The following is a 25,893-nucleotide window of genomic DNA, read 5'->3' on the forward strand; positions in this document are numbered from 1 at the left end:
GGATACTAGGTCTCCCGGAGGGTGTGGAAGGAGTGGACTGTGGAGCGTACGCAAGTAAGATGCTGAGCTCACTGATGGGTGCTGAGGCCCCTGCGGGCCCCATGGAGGTGGAGTGGGCAAATCGGATCCCGGCGAGAAGACCAAAAGCGGGAGAACCACCGAGGGCAATAATCGTGCGATTCTACTGCCTTAAGGACAGAGAAGAGGTCCTGAGATGGGCTAAAAAGGTGCGGAGTAGCAGATGGGAGAATGCGGTGGTAAGGATCTACCAGGATTGGAGTGCGGAGGTGGCGAGAAGGAGGGCGAGCTACAACCGAGCCAAAGAGGTTTTGCACAAAAGGAAGGTGAAGTTTGGGATGCTGCAGCCGGCAAGACTATGGGTCACGCATCAGGAGAGACACTATTATTTCGAGATGGCGGAGGAAGCATGGTCCTTCATCAATGAAGAGAAACTGGACCGGAACTGAGGCACTGATGCTGCAGGGAACTGTTATTGTTGTTATTATTGTTTTTGTTAATGGGATGGTGAAAGGTAATCGAGAAGTAAACAGGGAAGGGGGGGGACACTGGGGAAATGTGGGCACCGGTGAGGGGGGAGAGGCGGGACATAGTCAGAGAATGGAGAAGGAGAGGGGGAGGGGAAAGGGAGCTGCGCCATAAGAGGCGGGACAGGTAAAGGGATGTTCCCGCGCCAGAAAGATTAAGGCGGGAAAACAGGCGCAAGGCGGATGGGAGTTCCCTCACACCGGGGGTGCCGAGGAGCGAGCAGGAGTAGCCGGGGTCAGTTGAAGTCAGCTGACTTACGGAAGTGATATGGGGGGAGCAATCAAGCTAGATAGGGATCTAGCGGGGGGGGGGGGGACAACTGGGTTGCTGCTGCGGAAATCCAAAAGGAAATGGCTAAAGAGAGGGTGGTCGGGGGCGGAATGCGACGCTGGGGGAGCGAGCGGGAGCGCGGAGGCGGGATATGGGACTGGCCTAGAAAAGGTAATGGCTAGTCGACACGGGGGGGGGGGGGGGGCTGGTAGCCCCCCAGTGAGGCTGATCACGTGGAACGTGAGAGGCCTGAATGGACCGATAAAAAGGGCCCGAGCGCTCGCGCATTTGAAAGGACTAAGGGCAGACGTGGTTATGCTCCAAGAGACGCACCTAAAGGTGGCGGACCAAGTTAGGCTAAGGAAAGGATGGGTGGGACAGGTGTTCCACTCAGGACTGGACGCAAAGAACAGAGGGGTGGCCATTTTGGTGGGGAAACGGGTAGCATTTGAAGCAAAGAACATCGTAGCAGATAGTGGAGGTAGATATGTAATGGTGAGTGGTAGGCTGGAGGGAATGGAGGTCGTGTTGGTTAATGTGTATGCCCCAAATTGGGACGATGCAGGGTTCATGAGACGGATGCTGGGGCGTATTCCGGACCTGGAGGCAGGACATTTGATTTTAGGAGGGGACTTCAATACGGTGCTGGACCCGGGGCTAGATAGATCCAGCTCAAGGACTGGAAGAAGGCCGGCAGCGGCCAAGGTACTTAAGGGGTTTATGGACCAAATGGGGGGAGTGGATCCATGGCGATGTCTTAGACCCAGGGCTAGGGAGTATTCCTTCTTCTCCCACGTCCATAAAGTGTACTCCCGGATAGATTTTTTTGTTTTAGGAAGGTCATTGATCTCTAGGGTGGAAGAAGCTGAATACTCAGCCATAGCGGTTTCGGATCATGCCCCACATTGGGTGGACCTGGAAGTAGGAGAGGACAGGGAGCAGAGAACACTCTGGCGATTAGATGTGGGACTGATGGCGGATGAGGGAGAGTGTGCAAGAGTGAGGGGGTGTATCGAGAGATACCTGGAGGTCAATGACGACGGCGAGGTCCCTGTGGGAGTGGTCTGGGAAGCACTAAAAGCGGTGGTCAGAGGAGAGCTGATTTCTATTGGGGCCCACAAAAGGAAAACAGAGGCCAAGGAAAGGGATAGATTACTGGGGGAGATTTTAAGGGTGGACAGGGAATTTGCAGAGACCCCGGAGGAGGAGCTGTACAGGGAGAGGAGACGACTCCAGACCGAGTTTGACCTTCTGACCACCAGAAAGGCGGAGGTACTGTGGAGGAAGGCACAGGGGAGGAGGTATGAATATGGGGAAAAGGCTAGTCGCCTGTTGGCGCACCAACTGCGAAAGAGGGCAGCAGCGAGGGAGATAGGAGGAATTAGGGATGAAAGGGGAGACACCGTGCGAAGGGGAGGAAAGATAAATGAGATGTTTAAGACCTTTTATGAAGAACTGTATAGGTCTCAACCCCCAGAGGGAGAGGAGGGGATGCGGCAGTTCCTGGACCAGTTGAGATTCCCGAAAGTAGAGGAGCAGGCGGTGGCAGGCCTGGGGGCGCCGATTGAGGTGGACGAGGTTATTAAGGGACTGGGAAGCATGCAAGCAGGGAAGGCCCCAGGGCCGGACGGGTTCCCGGTGGAATTCTACAGAAAATATGTGGACTTGTTGGCCCCGTTGTTGGCGAGGACGTTCAATGAGGCCAGGTAAGGGGGGACACTACCCCCGACAATTTCGGAGGCGATGATATCGCTAATTTTGAAGAGGGACAAAGATCCGATGCAGTGTGGGTCCTATAGACCTATTTCACTATTGAACGTGGACGCCAAACTGCTAGCAAAGTTGCTGGCATCGAGGATAGAGGACTGTGTCCCAGGGGTGGTGCACGAAGACCAGACAGGGTTCGTAAAAGGGAGACAATTGAATGTTAACATGCGACGGCTATTAGGGGTGATAATGATGCCCTCAGTGGAGGGGGAGGCAGAGATAGTGGCGGCAATGGACGCAGAGAAGGCATTTGATAGGGTGGAGTGGGAGTATTTATGGGAAGTGTTAAGGAGGTTTGGGTTTGGGAATGGATTTATTGGCTGGGTTAGACTACTTTATGGGGCACCGACGGCAAGCGTAGTTACAGGTCGACATAGATCGGAGTATTTCCGATTATATAGGGGAACAAGACAGGGATGCCCGCTGTCTCCATTGTTGTTTGCGCTGGCAATTGAACCTCTGGCCATGGCGCTGAGAGACTCCAGGAAATGGAGAGGGGTGACTAGAGGGGGAGAAGAACACCGAGTCTCGTTATACGCGGATGACCTATTGTTATACGTGTCGGACCCAGCGAGGGGGATGATAGAGGTTATGCGAATCTTGAGGAGGTTCGGGGAATTTTCGGGGTATAGGTTAAACATGGGGAAGACTGAATTATATGTGATACATCCAGGGGACCAGAGTAGAGAGATAGAAGGCTTACCGCTAAGGAAAGTGGAAAGAAACTTCCGATACTTGGGGATTCAGATCGCTAGGAGCTGGGGAACCTTGCACAGACTTAATCGGACACGGCTGGTAGAACAAATGGAGGAGGACTTTAAGAGGTGGGACATGCAGCCTTTATCGCTGGCGGGCAGGGTGCAAGCAATTAAGATGATGGTCCTCCCGAGGTTCTTATTTGTATTTCAATGTCTCCCTATTTTAATCACCAGGACCTTTTTTAATAAAATAGAGAGGAGCATTACGAGCTTTGTGTGGGCAGGGAAAGTTCCGAGAGTAAGGAGGGGGTTCCTTCAGCGCAGTAGGGACAGAGGAGGACTGGCACTACCGAACTTGGGAGATTATTATTGGGCCGCCAATGTGGCAATGATACTTAGATGCATGATGGAGGGTGAGGGAGCGGCGTGGAAAAGGCTGGAGAGAAGGTCCTGTAAAGGGACGAGTCTAGAGGCGCTGGTGACGGCGCCGCTACCATTCTCACCGAAAAAGTACACCACGAACCCGGTGGTGGCGGCAACAGTGAACATATGGGGACAGTGGAGGCGACAGAGAGGGGTGCGGGGAGCCCTGGTGGGGTCCCCTATCAGGAACAACCATAGGTTCGCCCCAGGAAGAATGGATGGAGGATTTCAAAGCTGGTACCAGTTGGGAATTAGGAAGGTGGGAGATTTATTCATAGATGGGACTTTTGCGAGCTTGGGAGCACTGGAGGAAAAGCATAAGTTACCCCGGGGGAATTTCTTGAGATATATGCAGGTGAGGGCGTTTACTAGACAACAGGTGAGGGAATTTCCGCGGCTCCCGACACAGGGGATACAGGACAGGGTGCTTTCAGGGGTGTGGGTCGGAGAGGGCAAGGTGTCAGAGATTTAGAGTGAGATGAGGGAAGAGGGGGAGGAGTCGGTGGGCGAACTAAAAAGAAAGTGGGAAGAAGAATTAGGGGAGGAGATAGAGGAGGGTATGTGGGCTGATGCCCTAAGCAGGGTAAATTCCTCTTCCTCATGTGCCAGGCTTAGCCTGATTCAATTCAAGGTGCTACATAGAGCACACATAACGGGGGCAAGATTGAGCAGGTTCTTTGGAGTGGAGGACAAATGTGGGAGGTGTGGCGGGAGCCCGGCAAACCACGCACATATGTTTTGGGCGTGCCCGGCACTGGAAGGGTATTGGAAGGGAGTGACGGGAGTGATTTCGCAGGTGGTGAAGGCCCGGGTCAAACCAGGCTGGGGGTTAGCTCTATTTGGAGTTGTGGAAGAGCCGGGAGTGCAGGAGGCGAAAGAGGCCGATGTCGTGGCCTTTCCGTCCCTCGTAGCCCGGCGCAGGATCCTACTCATGTGGAAGGAGGCAAAACCCCCCGGACTGGAGGCCTGGGTAAACGATATGGCGGGGTTTATTAAACTGGAGCAGATAAAGTTTGCCCTGAGAGGATCGGCTCAAGGGTTCACCAGGCGGTGGCAGCCATTTCTCGACTACCTAGGGGAACGTTAGAGGGAAGACGGATGACCAGCAGCAGCAACCCAGGGGGGAGGGGGGGGGGGAGGAGGCTCAGTTGAGTATAGGTCAATAGAGTACGAGGTTTTGTTACTTGTATATTATTATTATTATTATTATTGTTAAAAAGTTTAAAAATTTCTGTTTTGTTACTGTTATCGTTTCGCTTGTTTTGTAAGCGGGAAAAATGTTGCTCAGGGAAAAAAATTTCAATAAAATATATTTTTTTTAAAAAACAAATTTAGTGGAATTTTTTGAGGACATTAACAGTGCGGTAGATAACGTGGAGCCAATTGATGTGGTATATCTGGATTTCCAGAAAGCCTTTGACAAGGTGCCACACAAAAGGTTGTTGCATAAGATAAAGATGCATGGCATTAAAGGTAAAGTAGTAGCATGGATAGAGGATTGGTTAATTAATAGAAAGCAAAGAGTGGGGATTAATGGGTGTTTCTCTGGTTGGCAATCAGTAGCTAGTGGTGTCCCTCAGGGATCAGTGTTGGGCCCACAACTGTTCACAATTTACATCGATGATTTGGAGTTGGGGACCAAGGGCAATGTGTCCATGTTTGCATACGACACTAAGATAAGTGGTAAAGCAAAAAGTGCAGAGGATACTGGAAGTCTGCAGAGGGATTTGGATAGGCTAAGTGAATGGACTAGGGTCTGGCAGATGGAATACAATGTTGACAAATGTGAGGTTATCCATTTTGGTAGGAATAACAGCAAAAGGGATTATTATTTAACTGATAAAATATTAAAATATGCTGCTGTGCAGAGAGACCTGGGTGTGCTAGTGCATGAGTCGCAAAAAGTTGGTTTTCAGGTGCAACAGGTGATTAAGAAGGCAAATGGAATTTTGTCCTTCATTGCTAGAAGGATGGAGTTTAAGACTAGGGAGGTTCTGCTGCAATTGTATAAGGTGTTAGTGAGGCCACACCTGGATTATTGTGTTCAGTTTTGGTCTCCTTACTTGAGAAAGGACGTACTGGCACTGGAGGGTGTGCAGAGGAGATTCACTAGGTTAATCCCAGAGCTGAAGGGGTTGGATTACGAGGAGAGGTTGAGTAGACTGGGACTGTACTCGTTGGAATTTAGAAGGATGAGGGGGGATCTTATAGAAACATATAAGATTATGAAGGGAATAGATAGGATAGATGCGGGCAGGTTGTTTCCACTGGTGGGTGAAAGCAGAACTAGGGAGCATAGCCTCAAAATAAGGGGAAGTAGGTTTAGGGCTGAGTTTAGGAGGAACTTCTTCACCCAAAGGGTTGTGAATCTATGGAATTCCTTGCCCAGTGAAGCAGAAGAGGCTCCTTCATTCAAAGTTTTTAAGATAAAGATAGATAGTTTTTTGAAGAATAAAGGGATTAAGGGTTATGGTGTTCGGGCCGAAAGTGGAGCTGAGTCCACAAAAGATCAGCCATGATCTAATTGAATGGTGGAGCAGGCTCGAGAGGCAAGATGGCCTACTCCTGCTCCTAGTTCTTATGTTCTTGACAAATTGGGGACAGAAGTGGGTTGGGGACTCTGGAGCGAAGCACTGAGCAGGACCAACTCCACCTCCTTCTGCGCCAGGCTAAGCATCATGCAGTTTAAAGTGGTGCACAGAGCCCACCTAACCAGAACGCGAATAAGGAGGTTCTCCCCGGAGGTGAAGACAAATGTGAACAGTGCCAGGGAGGCATGGCCAACCACACCCACATGTTCTCGGCGTGCCCCAGACTTGTTGGGTTCTGGACAGCCTTCTTTGAGGCAATGTCCAAGATTGTGCGGGTGAGGGTGGAGCCGTGCCCGAGATTGGCAGTCTTCGGAGTATCGGAGCAGCCAAAACTACACATGGGGATGAGGGCTAATGCCCTGGCTTTTGCTTCCCTAATCGCCTGCCGGAGAATCCTGCTCGGCTGGCGATCAGCAGCACCACCCACAGCTGCATTCCGCTAGCAGACATCTCGGAATTCCGAGAAGATCAAGTACACCATTCGAGTGCTTCCACAAGACCTGGGGACCATTCAAGCCTGTCCCAAGACCTGGACGAGGCCAACAGCGACTAGCAAAAAGGGGGGGAGGAGACAAGGGAAGACTCACACAAGAGAAAGTGGCAGAGGAAGGGAAGGGGAGAAGGGAACCCAAGGGGGCCACAGAGTGGAACGTGGGGTAAAAGGAGAGGAGGGGAGGGGCCACGCAGCTGTTGTTGGGGCCACTAACAACAAACAACAACAAACTAAATACCCCAACAGAAAGAAACGGAACGCAGTGTGTTACACCAAAGGCAGAATGTATCACTAGAAGGGATACTGAGCCACCAACAAGGAAGGGGAGGGTGGGGGGAGGGTGTGGGGGGGGGGGGGGGGGGGCAGATGGGGGGGAAACCACATGTAAAAATAAGAAACAATTTTATTTGTAAATATCACACACTTGAGCCGTTTGCAAAAACTGGAAAATACTAATAAAAACACTTTTTAAAAAAAAGGTACGCCTCGTCCACAAAAAGCAGGATAAATCCATTACCGCCCCATCAGCCTGCTCTCGCTCATTAGTAAAGTGATGAAAGGAGTCATCAACACTCCTCTCAAGTATCACATGTTTGGCAATAACATGCTCACTGATGTTCAGTTTGGGCTCTGCCAAACATCATGCACTACTTTTAATGAAATATTGTTAGAGCCATGGGGTGGGGGGGGGGGGCAAAGGGGTGTAGACCATAGAACAGTACAGCACAGAACAGGCCCTTCGGCCCTCGATGTTGTGCCGAGCCTTGTCCGAAACCAAGATCAAGCTATCCCACTCCCTGTCATTCTGGTGTGCTCCATGTGCCTATCCAATAACCGCTTGAAAGTTCCTAAAGTGTCCGACTCCACTATCACAGCAGGCAGTCCATTCCACACCCTAACCACTCTCTGAGTAAAGAACCTACCTCGCACCATGCTAACATGTCGGCTTTCACTCCCTGCAGACAATGGATATTGGAATTCAACCAGCAATGGTGGCCTTCCTGCTGGTCGCTGCAGCCCTGTGGGATGCTCTGCGGCTGTACGAGCTGGAGCTGCTCGAGGAAAAACTGAAGCAGCAGAGTGTGCAGCTGCAGGGCGTGCCCCAGAGGAACAGAATGCAGCCGCCCGGGATGGAAGCTGGCCTCCCAACAGGACATGGAGGAGGAGGTGCTAAGGAGACGCCGCATGAGGCCTTGTGTGTACCGGCAGCGCCAATCATTCGAGGACCTGCCGGACCGGGCATGTCATCGAAGACTCCGGCTGAGCAGAGAGACTGTGCAACACATCTGCCAGATCATGGCACAACTGGCACCACGGGGGCATGGGGGAGGACACCTGCTCCTGGTAACCATCAAGGTGACAGTCGCCCTGAACGATTACGCGACGGGGTCCTTCCAGGCGCCAAGTGGTGATCTGTCCGGAATGTCACAGAGCTCGGTGCACAGATGCATCCGTGCCGTCACGGAGGTCCTGTATGCCCAGGCAGCTCAATAAATCGATGTCAATGTGGACCGATCCCACCGGGCAGCGGGGTTCGCCACCATCGCTGACATGCCCCGGGTCCAGAGGGTGATCGACAGGATGCATGGCCTCCGACAGGCACCTGCAGATGACAGGCCGCTCTACACAAACCGAAAGGGGTTCCACTTGATGAACGTACAGCTGATATCAGCTGCACATCATGCACATCTGCGCCCGATACTCGGCTGGGGGGGTTGGCTCCTGGGTGGCAGGGGTTATCCACTGTGGTCGTGGCTGATAACACCTATCCGGAGGCCACAGGGCTGTTTAGCACAGGGCTAAATCGCTGGCTTTGAAAGCAGGCCAAGGCAGGCCAGCAACATGGTTCGATTCCTGTAACAGCCTCCCCGAACAGGCGCCGGAATATGGCAACTAGGGGCTTTTCACAGTAACTTCATTTGAAGCCTACTTGTGACAATAAGCGATTTTCATTTTTCATTTCATTTTCATTTCACAGACCTCCGCGGAGACGCGCTACAACAGCACCCAGGAGTGTGGTCGAGCGGTGCTTCGACCTCCTGAAGATGGGACCTCTGATTGGGCCCTCCAGTGTGATACTGAGAGGGTCGCCAGCATCGTGGCGGCCTGCTGCCTCCTCCACAACATTGCGCAGCAGAGGGATGATGTGCTGGAAGAGGAGGATGAATGCCAGTCCTTGTCCGCCGAGGAGGATGTGAGGGAGAGTGAGGATGGGCAGGACATGGGGCCCAGGCAGGCATGGGAGGCCGCACGACGTGTGCGCCAGGGCCAATGTGCACGGGATGCTCTGATCGCCTTTAGGTTCTCTGACTGGGGGGTGCACTGTGGGGGTCGTCCGACATGCTGCGGTGTTCCAGCACCTCCCCTGCAGAATCACCAGCATGGGCCTCATAACCTCCCTCGGGGTGCCTAATGGCCCCCGGGCTACTCCATGGAACAGGGGTGCAAGCGGAACTATCCCCTGAGACTTCCCCGCAACCTGGCGCTGCCAGTCCTGGAGGCCCGCTCTGGTCTCAACCAGGGTCTGCACGCTCACGGCCATGGAGCACAGGGAGTGAAGCATCTCTGTCTGGGACTGCACCACATCACGCTGTGACTGTGCCACCACCCTGAGGGTCTGTGCCACATCAGTCAGTGTCTGTGCCACCTCCCTGTGGGACTGGGCCATCTCCCTCTGTGGCTGCACAACGCTGGCCAGCGCCTGGGAAATGCCACCGGCATTCTCAGCCATGGCCTGCTGTGACTGCCATACTGAGGAGTGCCGCTGCAATGTCCAGGTGACTCTGGCACATGGCTGCCTGTGAGAAGGCAGCACTGTCCTGGGCCTCGGCTCCCGCCGACACAGAATGCCCCAGGCCTTAGGCACACTGATTCATAGCCAAAACTATTGTCCCCAATGCCACCACCATGGACGCCACCCATGCGGTGTCAGCCTGGGTGGCACGCCTGACTGGCACCACACCCTGCTCCTGCACGTGAATGAACTCCTCCACTTGCACATGTTGCATGCCCGCTAACACCCTCTCTTGTAGTCCCTGGCTGTCTGGACGACATCTGCACTGTGGGAGGGCCTGGATGTTCCAGGAACCTGGGACCCGTCTGGATGGCAGCTGGTTGCTGGGTCCGGCCTGCCCTCTGACCGTCTGCTCCCTCGGGTGCTCCAACTCCACTGCTGTACCGGATGCGATGTGTGGTGTGCACCAGATAGTGTCCCAGGAGCTTTTTCATTGATGTGCCCAACCGAGGTGATAGTCTCTGGGATGGTGGAGGGTGTAGGAGACAGCTGTGATGGAAAGTCAGTGTCATCCTCCAACCCAAGCACCAGGTTGTCCTGAGTCTCGGGCGGAGGGCTGGCTTTCGGGCTGCTCTCCCCGTCAAGTGCTTGGCCGCCTGGGGGCAGGGGTCTCCCGATGGACCGACCCCATCTTCAGCATGTCCTATAAGATGCAAGACGACATGTATAATTAGCTAGCAGACTGGGAGTGGGTGGGGGTGGGGTGAGGGGGGTGTCCAGACACGTGTCATGGGGATCCGCAACTAAGCAGGGTGTCACTTCATCGTGCGCCGCCGAACTCCACCTCGGGCTGCCGACCACGTTCAGTGCCCTCTGCTCGGGCATGGTGAGGGGCCACAGTTCTGCTGGTCCCCCTCCGGTCTTCTCCCTCTCCCGGCGGTTGTGTGCGGCCTTCTCCTGGGGGGGGGGGGGGGGGGGGGGGGGCGACAAACACAAATAACGACACCATTAGATCGTCCGACGAATGCAGACCACTGGTTAGGTGGATGGTGTCCTCAGTGTCCACGGCACCCGGCCATGGCGGCTAGTGTGGGTGCTGGCATGTGGGGAAGAGTGGGAGTTCGGCCGCCCCTGGGGGGAGGGGTCAGGTTACGGGTGTGTAGGTGGGGGGCGGGGTTAGTGCCAGGGTCACGGAGCATCCGACTCACCCTGGCCGCCTTGAGGAGGTCGTGAAGTTTCTTCTGGCACTGCTGGCCAGTCCGGGCGATGTTGCCCACAGCGCTGACTGCCTTTGCCACCTGTGCCCAGGCAGCAAATGGCAGCGCTTCCTCCCGGGCCGGGGTCATCTTTCTCTCCTCCATGGCGTCCATGAGGGTGTCCAGCTCAGCATCCCTGAACCGTGGCGCTGCTCTTCTTCCAGCCATCTTGTTGGCTGGGATGGTGTGCATGGGGGGAATGGACCATTGAAGTGCGGCATGTGAGCCTCATGTGCACCAATCACGGACCTGGCGAATCCGGCACCGTTTTCCATGGAATTGATTGTGTTCCATGTGGCAAAGGTGGCAGCCCATTTAAAGTAGCTGAATCGGTGCAGTTATTGCGCCATTTTTTCTGTCGTAAAATGTCATGGTTCCCTAAATCCAGCCCTATGTCTCATAAATGGAGAATTTAGCCCCATATCTTCAAGAACTATGGGGCTGGATTCTCTGATTTTGAGGTTATGACCCGAGTAAGTATCTAGTTTTATGACCAAAAAATTGGCGAGGCCCCAGCACCGACCCTCCGACTGGTGAGCGGCTAGCAGCCGTGCCACGTAAAACATACCGTCTTCACAAAATAAAGGGCCGGAGACTTACCGGATCCATGGCCACGCATGAGTTGACGGCGATCTAGAGCGGTTGCGCCGAACAACATGGCGCCCGTCGCCCACGGACTCGACCTGCCAGATAGTGTCCCCCCCCTTGAGACTCCCTCGCCACCCCTGGGCCACCCCCCACCAGTCCCCTCAGCCCTCTCTGAACCCCCCCCAGCCAGTGGCACAGCTCCTGCCCCCATCCCCCGACGGTGGCGGCGCTGGACACAGTCTGCAGCCGCCACGTCAAGTTCATGAAAACTGAGAGCACAAGTGAACCGTGCCGTCGGGAACTCGGCCCATCGGGGGTAAAGCACCGGGGGAGGGCCTTCAGATAACATCCTGAGGCCGTCCCAATGGCGTGCGGCCTACTCCGCGATGATGCCGCTTTGGAGGGTACTGAGCATCTAAAAACAGGCACCGCCCCCAATTCAGTCGTAAACAGGGATTCACCCCCGATCGCCGATTACAATATCGGCGTCGGGAAATGGCGAATCCCACCCAAGACTTCCTTTTAAAATTTGGAGGGACATTGAATTATTTGGACACTTGGGAACTGACCCAGTTTTTTTTGGAAAAGATTATGGGCACAATTCTCCCAGATTGGCGCCGCGTAAGTGACGCGACAGGTGCCGCGTAAATGACGTCACCCGCGCATGCGCGGTTGCCGTCCTCCCCGCAAGAGGATGTCAGATGGATCTTGCAGGGCGGCGGAGGAAAGGAGGTCCTCCTTCAGAGAGGCCGGCCCGCCGATCGATTGGGGGGGGGAGAATTCCGCCCTATAAGTTTACCTTGGACTGTGAGCAAGCATGCCTCTTCCAATAAATCACATGACTTCAGCTAAATGACCAGCAAGAGGAGAGCTATTTGGTTATTTGTTCTGTAATTACTTTAATCGCTGTGGGGGGGGGGGGGGGGGGGGGGGATGTTTTTAAGGGATAGGTCTTAATAATTTCCTGAAAATCACCTGACAAAGATGAGTTTGAACCTTTTTTCAAACTCGGTTGGGAACAAACTGAGAAGGGGAAAAGCTGCCCAACTCATGCTCGCCTTCAGCGTGGTTATCAGTATCCAGCTCGGAATCCTCATCTCAGTGGAAATTGTCTGTATTTGGAAACCCAAGTTGTTGAGATGAGAGGGAGATCCCAAAGATTGAACCGGCTCTATTCTCCTCCGTGTCGAAGCTCCCTTGGTGAGAACGTTCACAGACACCTATTGGGACTCGCGATCATTTTTCACACGAGGCAGCACCAGATTGACGACATCAAAACCGTTCTCTCTTTTCATAAATTCTTCTTTAACCGCCAATCTCTGCAGAGACACTATTTGTTTGTCATATATGTGTGTGTGCTCGCGCTGCTGGGGTATTTTTAAAAGGGATAGATAAAGAGCTACACTGACAGATTACAAATTGTGTGCTGGTCAGTTTTGCAACTTTTCTTTTCAAAATATTTTGTTTTACAATAAATCAATCATTCTGAGTTTATTGAAGGAAGTTTGGTTTATTCTGGGTCTAATGGTAGGTACTGATAGACATCAATTCAGACGAGACGCTGAGAAGCAGTGAACCGATGCTTTAATAAGCTAAATATATGCCGAGCTGTAGCTCCTCCCGCACTGCAGGGCTGACCCAGGTCAACAGGCTTTATACCTCCACAGCTGGGCGGAGCCACAGGCGGAGCCAACAGCAACACCAATAATAACATTCCAATAGTACAACAACAACAACCAATAACAGAGCAGCAATAACAATAAGTATGTACAACAGTGGAGATAACAATACTAATAGAACAGTGGAACATATATACAACAGCCTTACGTAGCCATACGTGGCTCACCACAGGTACCAAGGTAAATAATTGGCATTTTGGTGAGTGAATTAAACACTTGCGCTGATGGTTTAACCTGTGGAGCAGAGGGGACTAGATAAACAGCACACTCTTCCCATCCCAATCGTAACAATTATGATAATTTCATACAGAAGCTACACTTGATTAGCTTGTTGTAAGCGTGATCCTCGTATGTCACATCTCTGATTGACAAAAGTGGATGAACAGTGCTCAGATTTTAAAAAGTTGTGTTCTGACACATGCCCTGATATAAAGTGTACAATACAAGTGCCTGAATAAACAAAGGAGCCCAAGACATTTTTACAAACCTTCAAGTTTGAAAAGTTTATGACAACAAATCCAGAGATTGTATTGCTTCATTTGACTGAAGTTGTAGCAAACTGGTATTTTGTAGATAATGGGATATTTTGTTGCAGAATGGACTGTTGGCCCGCTCTCCTCTGTTATCCATTATATTATATAATAGGAATATATTCTAATTTAAAAAAAAACGTTGTGCTATAACATCATGCAATTGAAGTGCTCCAAGGATAGTCAGTACCTTGGACATACATATGCGTTAATGCTAGAGACAAGATGAAAGAAGGGGTATTACCTCTACTTTTACTGACTCCTGAGTTGATGTGGTGTTTTCTTCAGATCCTAAAGAAGTGAAAAAACATTCATGACTTAATAGAATTCTAACACCCAATATATTACACACACATAAGACACACATAAGGTTAGGATTTTATCACAGGGTTAGAGAAAGTTTGACTTTACTTATGAAGCTTTTTGAAATGTTATGTGCTCCCCGGTGGGAGATGAACAGCATGCATTTTGACATAACTACGTAATTTTCCGAAGCAAATTGTGCGCGACTTGCATAAATAGTCAAGGACCTATTATAGACCCTTAATAAGCCTTATACCTATGATATCAGCTTCACTATTTATATGGGAATTAGGCTGGTGGTGTGCATTCCCAACCATTTCAAAAGATTCTCTCCTTTTTTTTGATCATTTCACCTGACAAGTCAGTACTTCCCCTTAAAGACTTTCAAGTGGTCTCTTACATAGCAGAGTTCGCTAGATGGGATAATCAACCTTTACAACTGTAATAAGGTGGTAGAATTGTGCATTCACAATGACATCACTTTCTCACGTCAAGGCAACCTAACTGTTCCAAATGATCAAGCCCAAAGCTAGGCCGGTTTCAAATGGAGGAGATGGGGATCTTTCCCGCCAGCTGGAGAGCTGACAAGAGCTCCACACCGCCTCTTTTTTGGAAGGTTGTCTGCATTGAATGCCAATCAGGCACTAAACTGGGCAATGGCGGGGCTTTCTCAGCATCAGCTCCTCATGACTCAGCAGCAGCACTGGGGAGGTGGTGGCTATTATTGGTGGTACATCCACCCAAGGCCTAGGATTGCCATGGACTCCGGCAGAGGTGAGTGACAGGGCCGTGAGGAACAGAGGGAGGTGGGATGGCAGCAAAAGCAAAGGCCTGATTCGCAGCAGACTACCTCTTTCCTGATGCTGATCCCTCAATAAGGTGCCAAGTGCGTGACAATGCAAGGCACCCCCCTCTCTCTCTTCATCCCACCAGATGTCAGCAAGCAAACGTGCTAAGATTTGCTTTCCAGGCTTCACACATGGCATCGCAAGCACCCCGCCCCCACACACACACACAGTCTGCCGCTGGGTGAATACCAGCCACAGTAGGATGAGGCCCTTAAGCGGGCATTAATTGGTCACTAAGAGTCTCAATTGGTGACAGAATGGCAAGGCGGGGTCCATGGCTTCCCATTCATGGGCTTAATTGAGGCACTGATAGCAACGCTGGAGTTTTCCCACCAGCCTGATTAAATATCTCCTTGCCACCAAACATGCCACAGAGGAGGGCATTAAGTTACGCCCCCTACAGACATTTAGCAGAGGAATATGAAACATTAGGGCCATTTGTGTTTAGCACCCTCTTAAACGATGCCATCATTATAAAGCAGCATTTGGAAAAATGTTTTTTTTCTTTTTACAAAAATATAATAGAACCTAGAACATACAGTGCAAAAGGAGGCCATTCGGCCCATCGAGTCTGCACCGACCCACTTAAGCCCTCACTACCACCTATCCCCGTAACCCAATAACCCCATCTAACGTTTTTGGTCACTAAGGGCAATTTATCATGGCCAATCCAACTAACCTGCACGTCTTTGGACTGTGGGAGGAAACCGGAGCACCCAGAGGAAACCCACGCAGACACAGGGAGAATGTGTAGATTCCGCACAGACAGTGACCCAGCAGGGAATCAAACCTGGGACCTGACGTGTTATGTACTCTGGGATAACACAGGCTGCAACTGGATGCAGCTTTAACCAAAAGATACTCCAGACCTTGAAGTTAGTTCAATCTGATTTATTGAACCAGTAGCACAATTCTCTATGAGTTCGACTCTCTGCTAACCTAAGTGTGGTTACTCTGTCTGACTGAACCAGACTAGCTCTTAGCTGGAGGTGTGATACTGTACATACACCCTGGCTCACTCTTTAGATGTTCATCAGTGGAAAGAGGCGGAGTGTGAGTGCCTCGTGCCTTTTATAGTGAGATACCACCCCTGAGTGTCCTGCCTGCTCATTGGTCATGTCCTGTTCTCTGTGTTCATTAGCTGCCTGTCTGTGCCTGTCTATATATCATTATCTGCTTGTCTGCATATCATTTTAAAAAAATATTTTAAAATATATTTTATTAAAGTTTTCAAACACAATTTTTCCACTTTACAAATCAACATAAAAAATAACACAATAGCTAATAAGTAACATTATTTAAATAAAATAGTGAACTAACAAAGTAACAAAAAATAGTGCTCCCCCCGCCCCCCGGGCTGCTGCTGCTGACGATCTATTTTCCCTTAATGTTCCGCGAGATAGTTAAGGAACGGCTGCCACCGCCTGGAGAACCCCTGAACCGATTCTCTCAACGCAAATTTCATTTGTTCTAGTTTTATGAACCCTGCCATATCGTTTATCCAGGCCTCCACGCCGGGGGGTTTCGCTTCCTTCCACATGAGTAAGATCCTTCGCCGGGCTACCAGGGACGCAAAGGCCAGAGTATCGGCCTCTTTCGCCTCCTGCACTCCCTGCTCTTCCGCTACCCCAAATATAGCTAACCCCCAGCCTGGCTTGACCCGGACCTTCACCACCTTTGAAATCACCCTTGCCACTCCCCTCCAGTACTCATCCAGTGCCGGACACGACCAGAACATATGTATGTGGTTCGCCGGGCTTCCCCCGCACCTCCCACACCTGTCCTCCACTCCGAAGAACCTGCTCAGTCTTGCTCCCGTCATATGTGCTCTGTGTAGAACCTTAAATTGTATCAGGCTAAGCCTGGCACACGAAGACGAGGAATTTACCCTACTTAGGGCATCAGCCCACAGACCCTCCTCAATCTCCTCTCCCGGCTCTTCTTCCCATTTTCCCTTCAGCCTCCCCCTCGTCTCTCATCTCCTGATATATTTCGGACACTTTGCCCTCCCCGACCCATACCCCCAAAATCACTCTATCCTGGATCCCCTGTGTCGGGAGCAGCGGAAATTCCCTCACCTGTTGCCTCGTAAACGCCCTCACTTGCATATATCTGAAGATATTTCCCGGGGGCAACTCATACTTTTCCTCCAGCGCTCCCAGGCTCTCAAACTCCCCATCAATAAACAAGTCTCTCAATCTCCTAATTCCTGCCCAATGCCAGCTCTGGAACCCTCCATCCATCCTTCCTGGGACAAACCTATGGTTATTCCTGATCGGGGACCACACCGAGGCACCCGTCACCCCCCTGTGTCGCCTCCATTGCCCCCAGATCCTTAAGGTTGCCACCACCGCTGGGTTTGTGGTATACCTTTTCGGGGAAAGCGGTAGCGGCGCCGTCACCAGTGCCTTTAGGCTCGTTCCTTTACAGGACGCCATCTCCAGCCTCTTCCACGCCGCCCCCTCTCCCTCCCTCATCCACTTACAAACCATCGCCACATTGGCGGCCCAATAGTAGTCGTCCAGATTCGGCAACGCCAGTCCCCCTCTGTCCCTGCTGCGCTGCAGGAACCCCCTCCTTACCCTCGGGGTCTTCCCTGCCCACACAAAACTCATAACACTCCTGTCTATTTTCTTGAAAAAGGCCTTAGTGATCAGAATGGGGAGACATTGAAACACAAAAAGAAACCTTGGGAGGACCATCATCTTGACCGCCTGCACTCTGCCCGCCAGCGAGAGCGGCAGCATATCCCACCTCTTGAAATCCTCCTCCATCTGCTCCACCAGCCGCGTCAGATTGAGTTTGTGTGTCTGCATATCATGACAGGACCCTCTGTGAAGACACAGTGCTATCCACTTGTGCTACCGTGCTGCCCACAATGCACCATAACGCACCACAATATTGTAATAAAGAGCCCTACACGTACCATTTCTTCCCAAACATTAGCAAATACATCACAACATTGTAATAAACAGCCCTTCACGTACCATTTCTTCCCAAACATCAACAAAACTCACTGAGCACTTTTTTTATGAATTTGGAGTTGTGGAATACGTTGCTACAACTGAAGTCTAAACTATAAATTGGTCCGAAATAGAGATGGGATTGTTCCTGAGAAGAGAAAGGATTGAGGATCATAGATAAAAGAAAATGTTCAGATTTATACAACACCAGGACTTCCAGCGACGTCAAAAGTGGTGAGGATGCTCATATCGTATTTTAGAGTCTTTTCCATCCGTTTGTTTTCAGCAGAGTCTTTCATCAAAATGCTTTTTATTGTTCATAAAGGATCCTTCAATCTCTGCATGCCGAAGAAAGGGCATAAGCACCAAGTAACCCACTGTAAGAAATTCCTCGACTGACTCGGAGGCGTCGTGCAACTCCTCCGTGAACAAAATGGAGGAGGCTGCGTCGGCGACTGTGGCTTCCCCAGTTACTGCAGATATACTGTTAGCATGCTAGCTGAAGAATTTGATGTCTACTTCGATAAACAGTGGAGGCAGATGGAAGAAAAACTGCTAAGTCATTTGAGGAAGCCCTGGGCCCTGTCTGGATGAAATGAGAAAAAACTGTGAAATAGGTTAAAAAACAGGGCGAAGTGATCAAAAGTGTGGAAAAAAAACACTGATGAGTCACGGGAAACAGCTTGCCTCACTGGGAGCTGATATAGCGGTAGTGGCTGCTGAAAACAGGAGGATAAAGGCTCAAGCCGAACACCTCAAAAACCAAGCTAAGAGGCAGAATCTCAGAGTCGTGGGGTTCGGAGGGAGTAGAGGGTCCAAACCCAACCACATATCTTGCTCGAATGATCGGGAAAGTGATAGGGGAGGGTGGACCTGCATCATCTCCACAATTGGATAGAGCCCTTCGCCAAAAACCTCGATCAAACGAGCTGCCACATGCGATGATGGGGAGCTTCCATAGTTTTCAAGAGAAAGGGCAGGTCTTGAAATAGGCCAAGGATCTTTGGGATTAGGGCGGCATGGTGGCACAGTGGTTAGCATTGTCGCCTCACAGCGCCGAGGACTCGGGTTCGATCCCAGCCCCGGGCCATTGTCCATGTGGAGTTTGCACATTCTCCCCCACAACCCAAAGATGTGCAGGTTAGGTGGATTGGACACACTAAATTGCCCCTTAATTGGAAAAAAAATAATTGGGTACTCTAAATTTATATTTTTAAAAAATCTATAGAATAACAGAATGCAGGAAAAGAATTAAAGGGACAGCTCAGCACTAATTCAATGATGTATAATTGAAAATACCATTGCTGAGGAGAAAATACTTTCAGTCAGCATTGAAAATTCACAAGGTTTCCAGTACACAAAGCGGTGTTGTACACTGGAAAACCCACCCTCCATTTCCTGCTCTGTACTTTGTAATACTGATTGAGTTCTACCTATTGCTTGGATTGCATCCAAGAGAAACAGCATCACAGCTGTAAGTACAGTGCAAACAAGGGGTATGTACTTAGTAGCTCTCTAAGCTCTCATTGATTTTATCTAAAATTGCACTCCAACCGTCTAAAAATGACAGTAAATATTTTTTGAATTCTGATATAAGGTATTTTTAAAAATGTATCAACCCAGAATCACTGCCAAAAATTACTCACAATATTTTTGTTTATTTTGTGAAAATTGCAAAATATAGATTTCAAATTATCACTGGTGAATGCTGAAATTCCTTTTGAAAAATGGATAGCTGATTTTCCACTTTTGCTTGCACACTTTGAAGTGTAACATAGGGTGCTTTCATATCCAACTTACAGTCTAAGAGCATAAGGAAATAGAAATGAGATAAGGCCTTCCATTCATCCACGTCAACCTGCCTCTTTTGGGACCTGCCAAAATCATTTTTATCTCTCTCCTGAATTGGCATCAAGCCCAGATCCCTCCACTACCTGATGAATTATGAATATGCTGTTTTTTCTCTCAGTGGTAGAGCTGAGTCGGCATATACTGTGCTGATTTTTTTTTACAAGTTAACAACTCTTAAGTTGTTCACTTCCATATAAACAGTAGCCTTGCCGCTAGCTTCTTCTAGTTCTCCTTGACCACCTGCTCCTTCAGAAGGCCTCTCTGTGCAGTTGGGTTGTGCAACCTGCAGAAGATTAGTATCGGTGCCATGGTAGACTTCGACTGTAGAACATTCCCAGATTTTGTCCAGGAAGCTGAAGCTTAGGTTGGCAACTTGTAGCTCAAGATATCACTGTTCACTTCATATTGCAGCTATCTTAAACATAGTTATGATTCAGGGATTAATATTTATCCTCAATATCCAAAGATAATTATAGATGAGGAAAGCCATTTATCCCACCTTGTTAATCGGGACAAAAACCCTACATTGGCCCACTGCAGCATCCACTACACTAATTACTTCTAAAATAATTCCAAGGTTTTTTCTCCACTGGTTTGTTGATCTCCTGATATTTTATTTGGCAAAGGCACAGATTGCTGATCTATTCTGAGTCCCCTGCAGTTTACTGTCTTTTCAGTAGAATCCTTGGACTGCCTTTATTCCCTGAGGTTTGCTGGACACAGGTCAAATTACCTGACTGTCCATTCCAGGTGTTGATTGCTCTTTCTGTGAAGAACCTAGCCCATCTCAGTCCAAATGAAGCTGAAATTCCCTTCCATGGGCGGGATTCTCCGTTGGCGGGATCCTCCTCTTTGCTGGAAGCGCACTGGCGCCCGCGGATTTCCCGACGGCGTGGGGTGGGCACAATTTGAAACCCCATTAGCCGGCTGCCGGGATGGAGGATCCTGCTGCCAGAGGGGGCGAGCCATGCTAGGAAACGGTTCTGGTGGGACGATTATCCCGTCCCGTATCTTTGTCGTCTCCAGGCCGAACTATTCCAATGATGTCCTGGCTGGCCTTCCATTTCCCACTTTTCTGTTTCAATCTGAATCAAGTGCTGTTCCTTCATCATTACTCTCATTTCTGACATACATTAGCTACCGTGCTGAGGGGCAGCACGGTAGCATTGTGGATAGCACAATTGCTTCACAGCTCCAGGGTCCCAGGTTCGATTCCCGGCTGGGTCACTGTCTGTGCGGAGTCTGCACATCCTCCCCGTGTGTGCGTGGGTTTCCTCCGGGTGTTCCGGTTTCCTCCCAGTCCAAAGATGTGCAGGTTAGGTGGATTGGCCATGATAAATTGCCCCTAGTGTTGGGTGGGGTTACTGGGTTATGGGTATAGGGTGGAAGTGTTGACCTTGGGTAGGGTGCTCTTTCCGAGAGCCGGTGCAGACTCGATGAGCCGAATGGCCTCCTTCTGCACTGTAAATTCTATGATAATCTATGATACATTAGCTCCTGATTCCCAAACACATCCAATTTAAAATTATTATTCCTGTTTTAGGTATTAAATCATTTCATGGCCTTGCTCCTCTTCATCTCTCCTCCAGCCCTAAAATGCCTCAGTCAGGATCTCATTGAATGGTGGAACAGAGTCGATGGGCTGAATGATCTACTTATGCTCCTCGTCTTATGGTCTTATAAATGCATTCGAATGAATGCATCATAACTGCAGCAGGGGGAATATATTGTGCAAGTAGTCATGATCCATCTTAAAATTCACGCAATAGATTTCCTTTCCGCAATTGAAAACTTTGCCATTGAGTGCAGGGCTCTGCATGGGCATGGGGTGTGATCAACAATGTCTACAATTTGTAGAATACAGGCAAAAGGACAAATGCAGTCCTCTTTCACTCTGCTGCTTGCTTTATGTGAGAAAACAGGAAAGGGCTAACTCTGATGGATAAGACATCTGTCAGCTCTATTGTATGCACCAGTACACCGTTGATTGATTTGACATACAGTCCCAGTGCTAATTTGGAGTAAACTGAAGTTCAGTGTTATCGTTATCTTTACTGCCACTGGGAGGACTATCGTTGTGGTTAACCTTGGGCATGATCTACTGCCCACATTGTGCCTGAAAGTCAGCACGTCCATGGCGCATTGTGGCCTGTAGATGCTGGGAGAGACCCTGCTCCCGGCTGGCAATGCCTCGCGAGATCTAACATGTTAGATCTTGCAAGATTTCGCGATGTGAATCCCGCCAATTGTGCGCGGTTTCACTTTCTGGCAAACCTGTATGTTTGAGTGAGACTAGCGAGACAGCTAGTCTCACTTTAATACGCAGTTCCCAGAGGTCATCAAAGCGTCAGTATCTATCTCCCTCGGGCGAGCACCATTCAGTACTGGTCACCACAAATGGGGACCAGGTGGAATGGCACTTGCAGGGGTCTCCCAGGGATCAGAGGTCCTTTGTGCTTGCCCTTTGGGAAGGGTGGTGTCATGATATGCAGACATGCACATAATGAGATACAGACAGGCAGCTAATGAACACAGAGAACAGGACATAACCAATCAGCAGGCAGAACACTTGGGCGTGGTTTCCCACTATACAAGGCACTCACACTCCGCCTCTTTCCACTGGGGACATCTACAGAGTGAGTCAGGGTGTATATATCACATAACACCTCCAGCACATGGCTAAGAGCTAGTTTGGTTCAGTCAGACAGAGTAACCACACTTAGGTTAGCAGAGAGTCGAACTCACAGAGAACTGTGCTAACTGTGTGACAGGCTCAATAAATCAGATTGAACTAACTTCAAGGTCTGAAGTATCTTTCAGTTAAAGCTGCATCCAGTTGCAGCCCGTGTTATCTCAGTGTGCTTAACACAACATGGTACCAGAAGACTGCTATCCTTCGGTGCTGCAGAAGGTGCAGAAACTCAGGGACCAGCAGAAGCAGGGCTACGACGCTCATGCCACCGATTTGCCTGTGCTATCCCCGGCGGATGCTGTTCGGATCAAGCTACCTGATGGAGGCTGGTCAGCTCCAGCTGTTGTTGTTCGACAGGCTGCTCCTCGATCGTACACTGTGCGTATGGCTGATGGCTCTGTTATGCGGCAAAACAGGCGGGCGCTGCGCACAGTTGCCTACCCGCAACCACATTCTTTGTTGTTTCCATCTGTTATTGTTCCACCTCCTGATACCTCGACCCACGAGGCCACCAGTCAGGCTTCAATCCCACCTATCAAGGCGCCGTCGCCCACACCACCACCTCTGCGGCGGTCGACCAGGATCAGACGCAAGCCCCAGAGACTGGACTTATGATCATTTGTTTTGTTTGCTATGTTCTGTTTTTGCACATTAGACACCTGTTTTCACATGTACATATGTTCCCATCTGCCATAGTATGTAAATAGTTAGTTTTTCGTCCTACACATGTAAATACTTTCACATATGCTACAGAAACACATTTCAAAAGGTGAGATGTCATGATCTGCAGACATGCACATAATGAGATACAGACAGGCAGTTAATGAACACAGAGAACAGGACATAACCAATCAGCAGGCAGAACACTTGGGCGTGGTTTTCCACTATAAAAGGCACAAGGCACTCACACTCTGCCTCTTTCCATTGGGGACATCTACAGAGTGAGTCAGGGTGTATATATCACATAATACCTCCAGCACGTGGCTAAGAGCTAGTCTGGTTCAGTCAGACAGAGTAACCACACTTAGGTTAGCAGAGAGTCGAACTCATAGAGAACTGTGCTAACTGTGTGACAGGTTCAATAAATCAGATTGAACTAACTTCAAGGTCTGGAGTATCTTTCAGTTAAAGCTGCATCCAGTTGCAGGACAGGTGGAACCCTGGCAGTGCCACTGGGTGCCAACCTCATACTACCAAGGTGCCTACCAGCTGGCAGGAGCACTGCCAGGGTACCAGGCTGGCACTGCCAAGATGTCATTGTTTTATGAATGGGGATTGTGCCTAGGGGTGCCATGTGCACGTAGGTGGGGTGCTGGCAGTCCCAAGAACCGCCTTACAGGTGTGTCCCAATCTCTCCCTGCACTGAGGCATTTTGGCGAGCGCCGCCGCTCAGTGTAGGAAATGGGACTAAGTGTGGTCTCTGTTGCACATTCCCCATTGAGGCCCCGTATGTAACTGGAGTCGCTATAGAAAGCGTTGCATCACAGCGCCGAGAAACAAGTGGCTAATCATGTTCACTATGGGACTTTGTTCCCTTTTGGTTGGATGGAATCCCTTGTCTGCAGATGAGGGGCGCGATCTAGAGGCCCCATTGCTCCTGAACGGGAGTCCGTCACAGCTGGTAGATGCCGGGAGAAGCCTCCCGTAGGCTTCCCGGCAGCCAGTATGTCTTGGGAAATCTATCCTCGCGAGGCGTCACCATCAGGAACCTGCCCACAATGGGTGTAACCAAGCCTCGCTCACAGGCCATGGGAGGCTCCTGGGTGGTCAGGGATAGGGCAGTGTGGCCCCCTGGTCCTCCCTCTGGAGCATGGGCACCTTGGCACTGCCAAGGTGGCTAGCTGGCACCGCAAAGCCAGTAGGAGCACTGCCCCAGGGTGCCTCTGCCAAAGGACAGGGCTTCGGGGAGCCATGCCCATGAAAGGAGGTTGGAGAGGGAATAGGAATGGTGAGGGGGTGCAGGGTGTGTATGGAGAGGCCTGTAGCCTCTGGAAGGTTTGGGGGCAGTGTAGGGTGGGGGTCCTGGAAGGGGGGGTGGCGAGAGGGGGTGTGGGAAGGTCTGAAAAGGGGGGCTCTCAGCGGCCCCCCACTTGTGGGGGGGCTGTTAGGTAATGCCCATGTATGTATGGGGCTGACATTGCCCATGGATGGGGGATGTGGGGGTCCCCTCTCAGAGATCGGGCACCCTTTCAAAATGGTGTCCCGATCTCTGAGGAACCGGTCTGGCCAGCAAGTTCAACTCCCCAGTGCTGAAAATAATTCTAAGTGTGGACTTGACCGGGGAGAAACGCCACAGGGCCCAAAAAAGTGATTGCATATGGTTAGATAGCGGTCGGGAACTCGCCAGGGGGGAAACTCCCAGCAAAACCCACCAAAATGATACTTAGGGCAGAATTTATCGCTCCAGCAGGATACTCCAGCCCCATGCTGGCGCACGGGTTTCCCAGAGGGTGGGGGGTCCCACACTACCCAAGTGATGACACCACGCTATGTGGTCACTGAGGGACCCCTGTTCAGGCCTTCCCAAGTCCTTTCACCAATCCCCCCCTTCCAGGACCACCATTTCAACCCCTGAAATTTCCAGAGGCCTCTTCTTACCAACCCTGCACCCCCCACCCTTCACTCCCGTTGACAACGGTGGGACTGGTAGATCCCAACTTTTCCGTTGATTGTGATCGAGGTTTAAGGGTATACGGCTGATTTCCTCAGACATTCCCAGGGAGCTGTTCAAAGCTATATTTGGTAAGGCCATGTGCAGGTAGTTCACCTCTGGTGTAAAAAGGCTGCCTCTCATCCCTCCTCAGATCTTCACATTTCACCTCCACTTAGAGAGGCAGAAATCCATATTTCAAAATTTGACTCACAGAAATTCCAAAATTGCATATGTCAGAAATCCGAGATCTGGCAAAGATGGATAACAACAAATACAGTAAATACAAAGAGCAAAACCACAGCAATGTAAATTTTGGGATGAAAAGTTCAGCACATCCAAAAGAAGTTGGGCTGGATTCTCCATTTGGGAGATTACTGTTCTCTCGCCGGAGCTGAATTGCACCAGTTTTACGATCCCCTTGGGGTCATATAGTAATAATAATAATAAATGTAATACTCTTTATTGTCACAAGTAAGCTTACATTAACACTGGAATGAAGTTACGGTGGAAAATGTGAGATGCAATTCAGCGTTCCACACCATGCAACTTTATGCATAGCGTGGAATACGAGGGATTCCCAGGGAACCCCACTATTGGGCTGCCATCTTGAGTGGACGGCCCGATAGCGAGGTTCCATGGCCGGCCACCACCACCCCTCTCAAATCAGCCCCTAACCCCCACACCGTAAATCATCGCCCCCCCCAACCACACAGCAGACCCCACCCTGGCTTGCCTGTGTGCCCCCCACCCCAAAGTATGGGGGTGAATCCTCCAGACCCCTGTAATAGGGGGACCCCTGTAATAGGCAGATCCTCCCCCCGATACTCCTATATTAGGAGGACTTGCACAGAGACCCCTGTAATGGGGGGAACCCCATCAGGGACTCCTGTAATAGGGGGACCCATGGCTAAAGGAACTCCTTCACACACAGACCCTCCATTCCCAGAAAACGGACCCCTGTCTGGAAGGTGCAGGACAGTCCAGACAGGGCAGTGGGAAGCAAGTACA

The 25,893-nt window shown here is 50.5% G+C and overlaps 1 protein-coding gene across 13 annotated transcripts in view; it reads right to left on the reverse strand.

Annotated features, from left to right (window-relative positions):
- dnmt3ab (DNA (cytosine-5-)-methyltransferase 3 alpha b) overlaps window positions 1-25,893 on the reverse strand; it is an 846,991-nt gene that overhangs the window by 393,832 nt on the left and 427,266 nt on the right. For all 13 annotated transcript variants that reach the window (XM_072498950.1, XM_072498942.1, XM_072498948.1 and 10 more), the window contains one exon: window positions 13,820-13,866. In XM_072498950.1, coding sequence (XP_072355051.1) covers window positions 13,820-13,866 — 47 coding nt within the window. The remainder of the gene's footprint in view (window positions 1-13,819; window positions 13,867-25,893) is intronic.

The sequence above is a fragment of the Scyliorhinus torazame genome, chromosome 4, assembly GCF_047496885.1.
Source record: "Scyliorhinus torazame isolate Kashiwa2021f chromosome 4, sScyTor2.1, whole genome shotgun sequence".
Taxonomy (NCBI): Eukaryota; Metazoa; Chordata; class Chondrichthyes; order Carcharhiniformes; family Scyliorhinidae; genus Scyliorhinus; species Scyliorhinus torazame.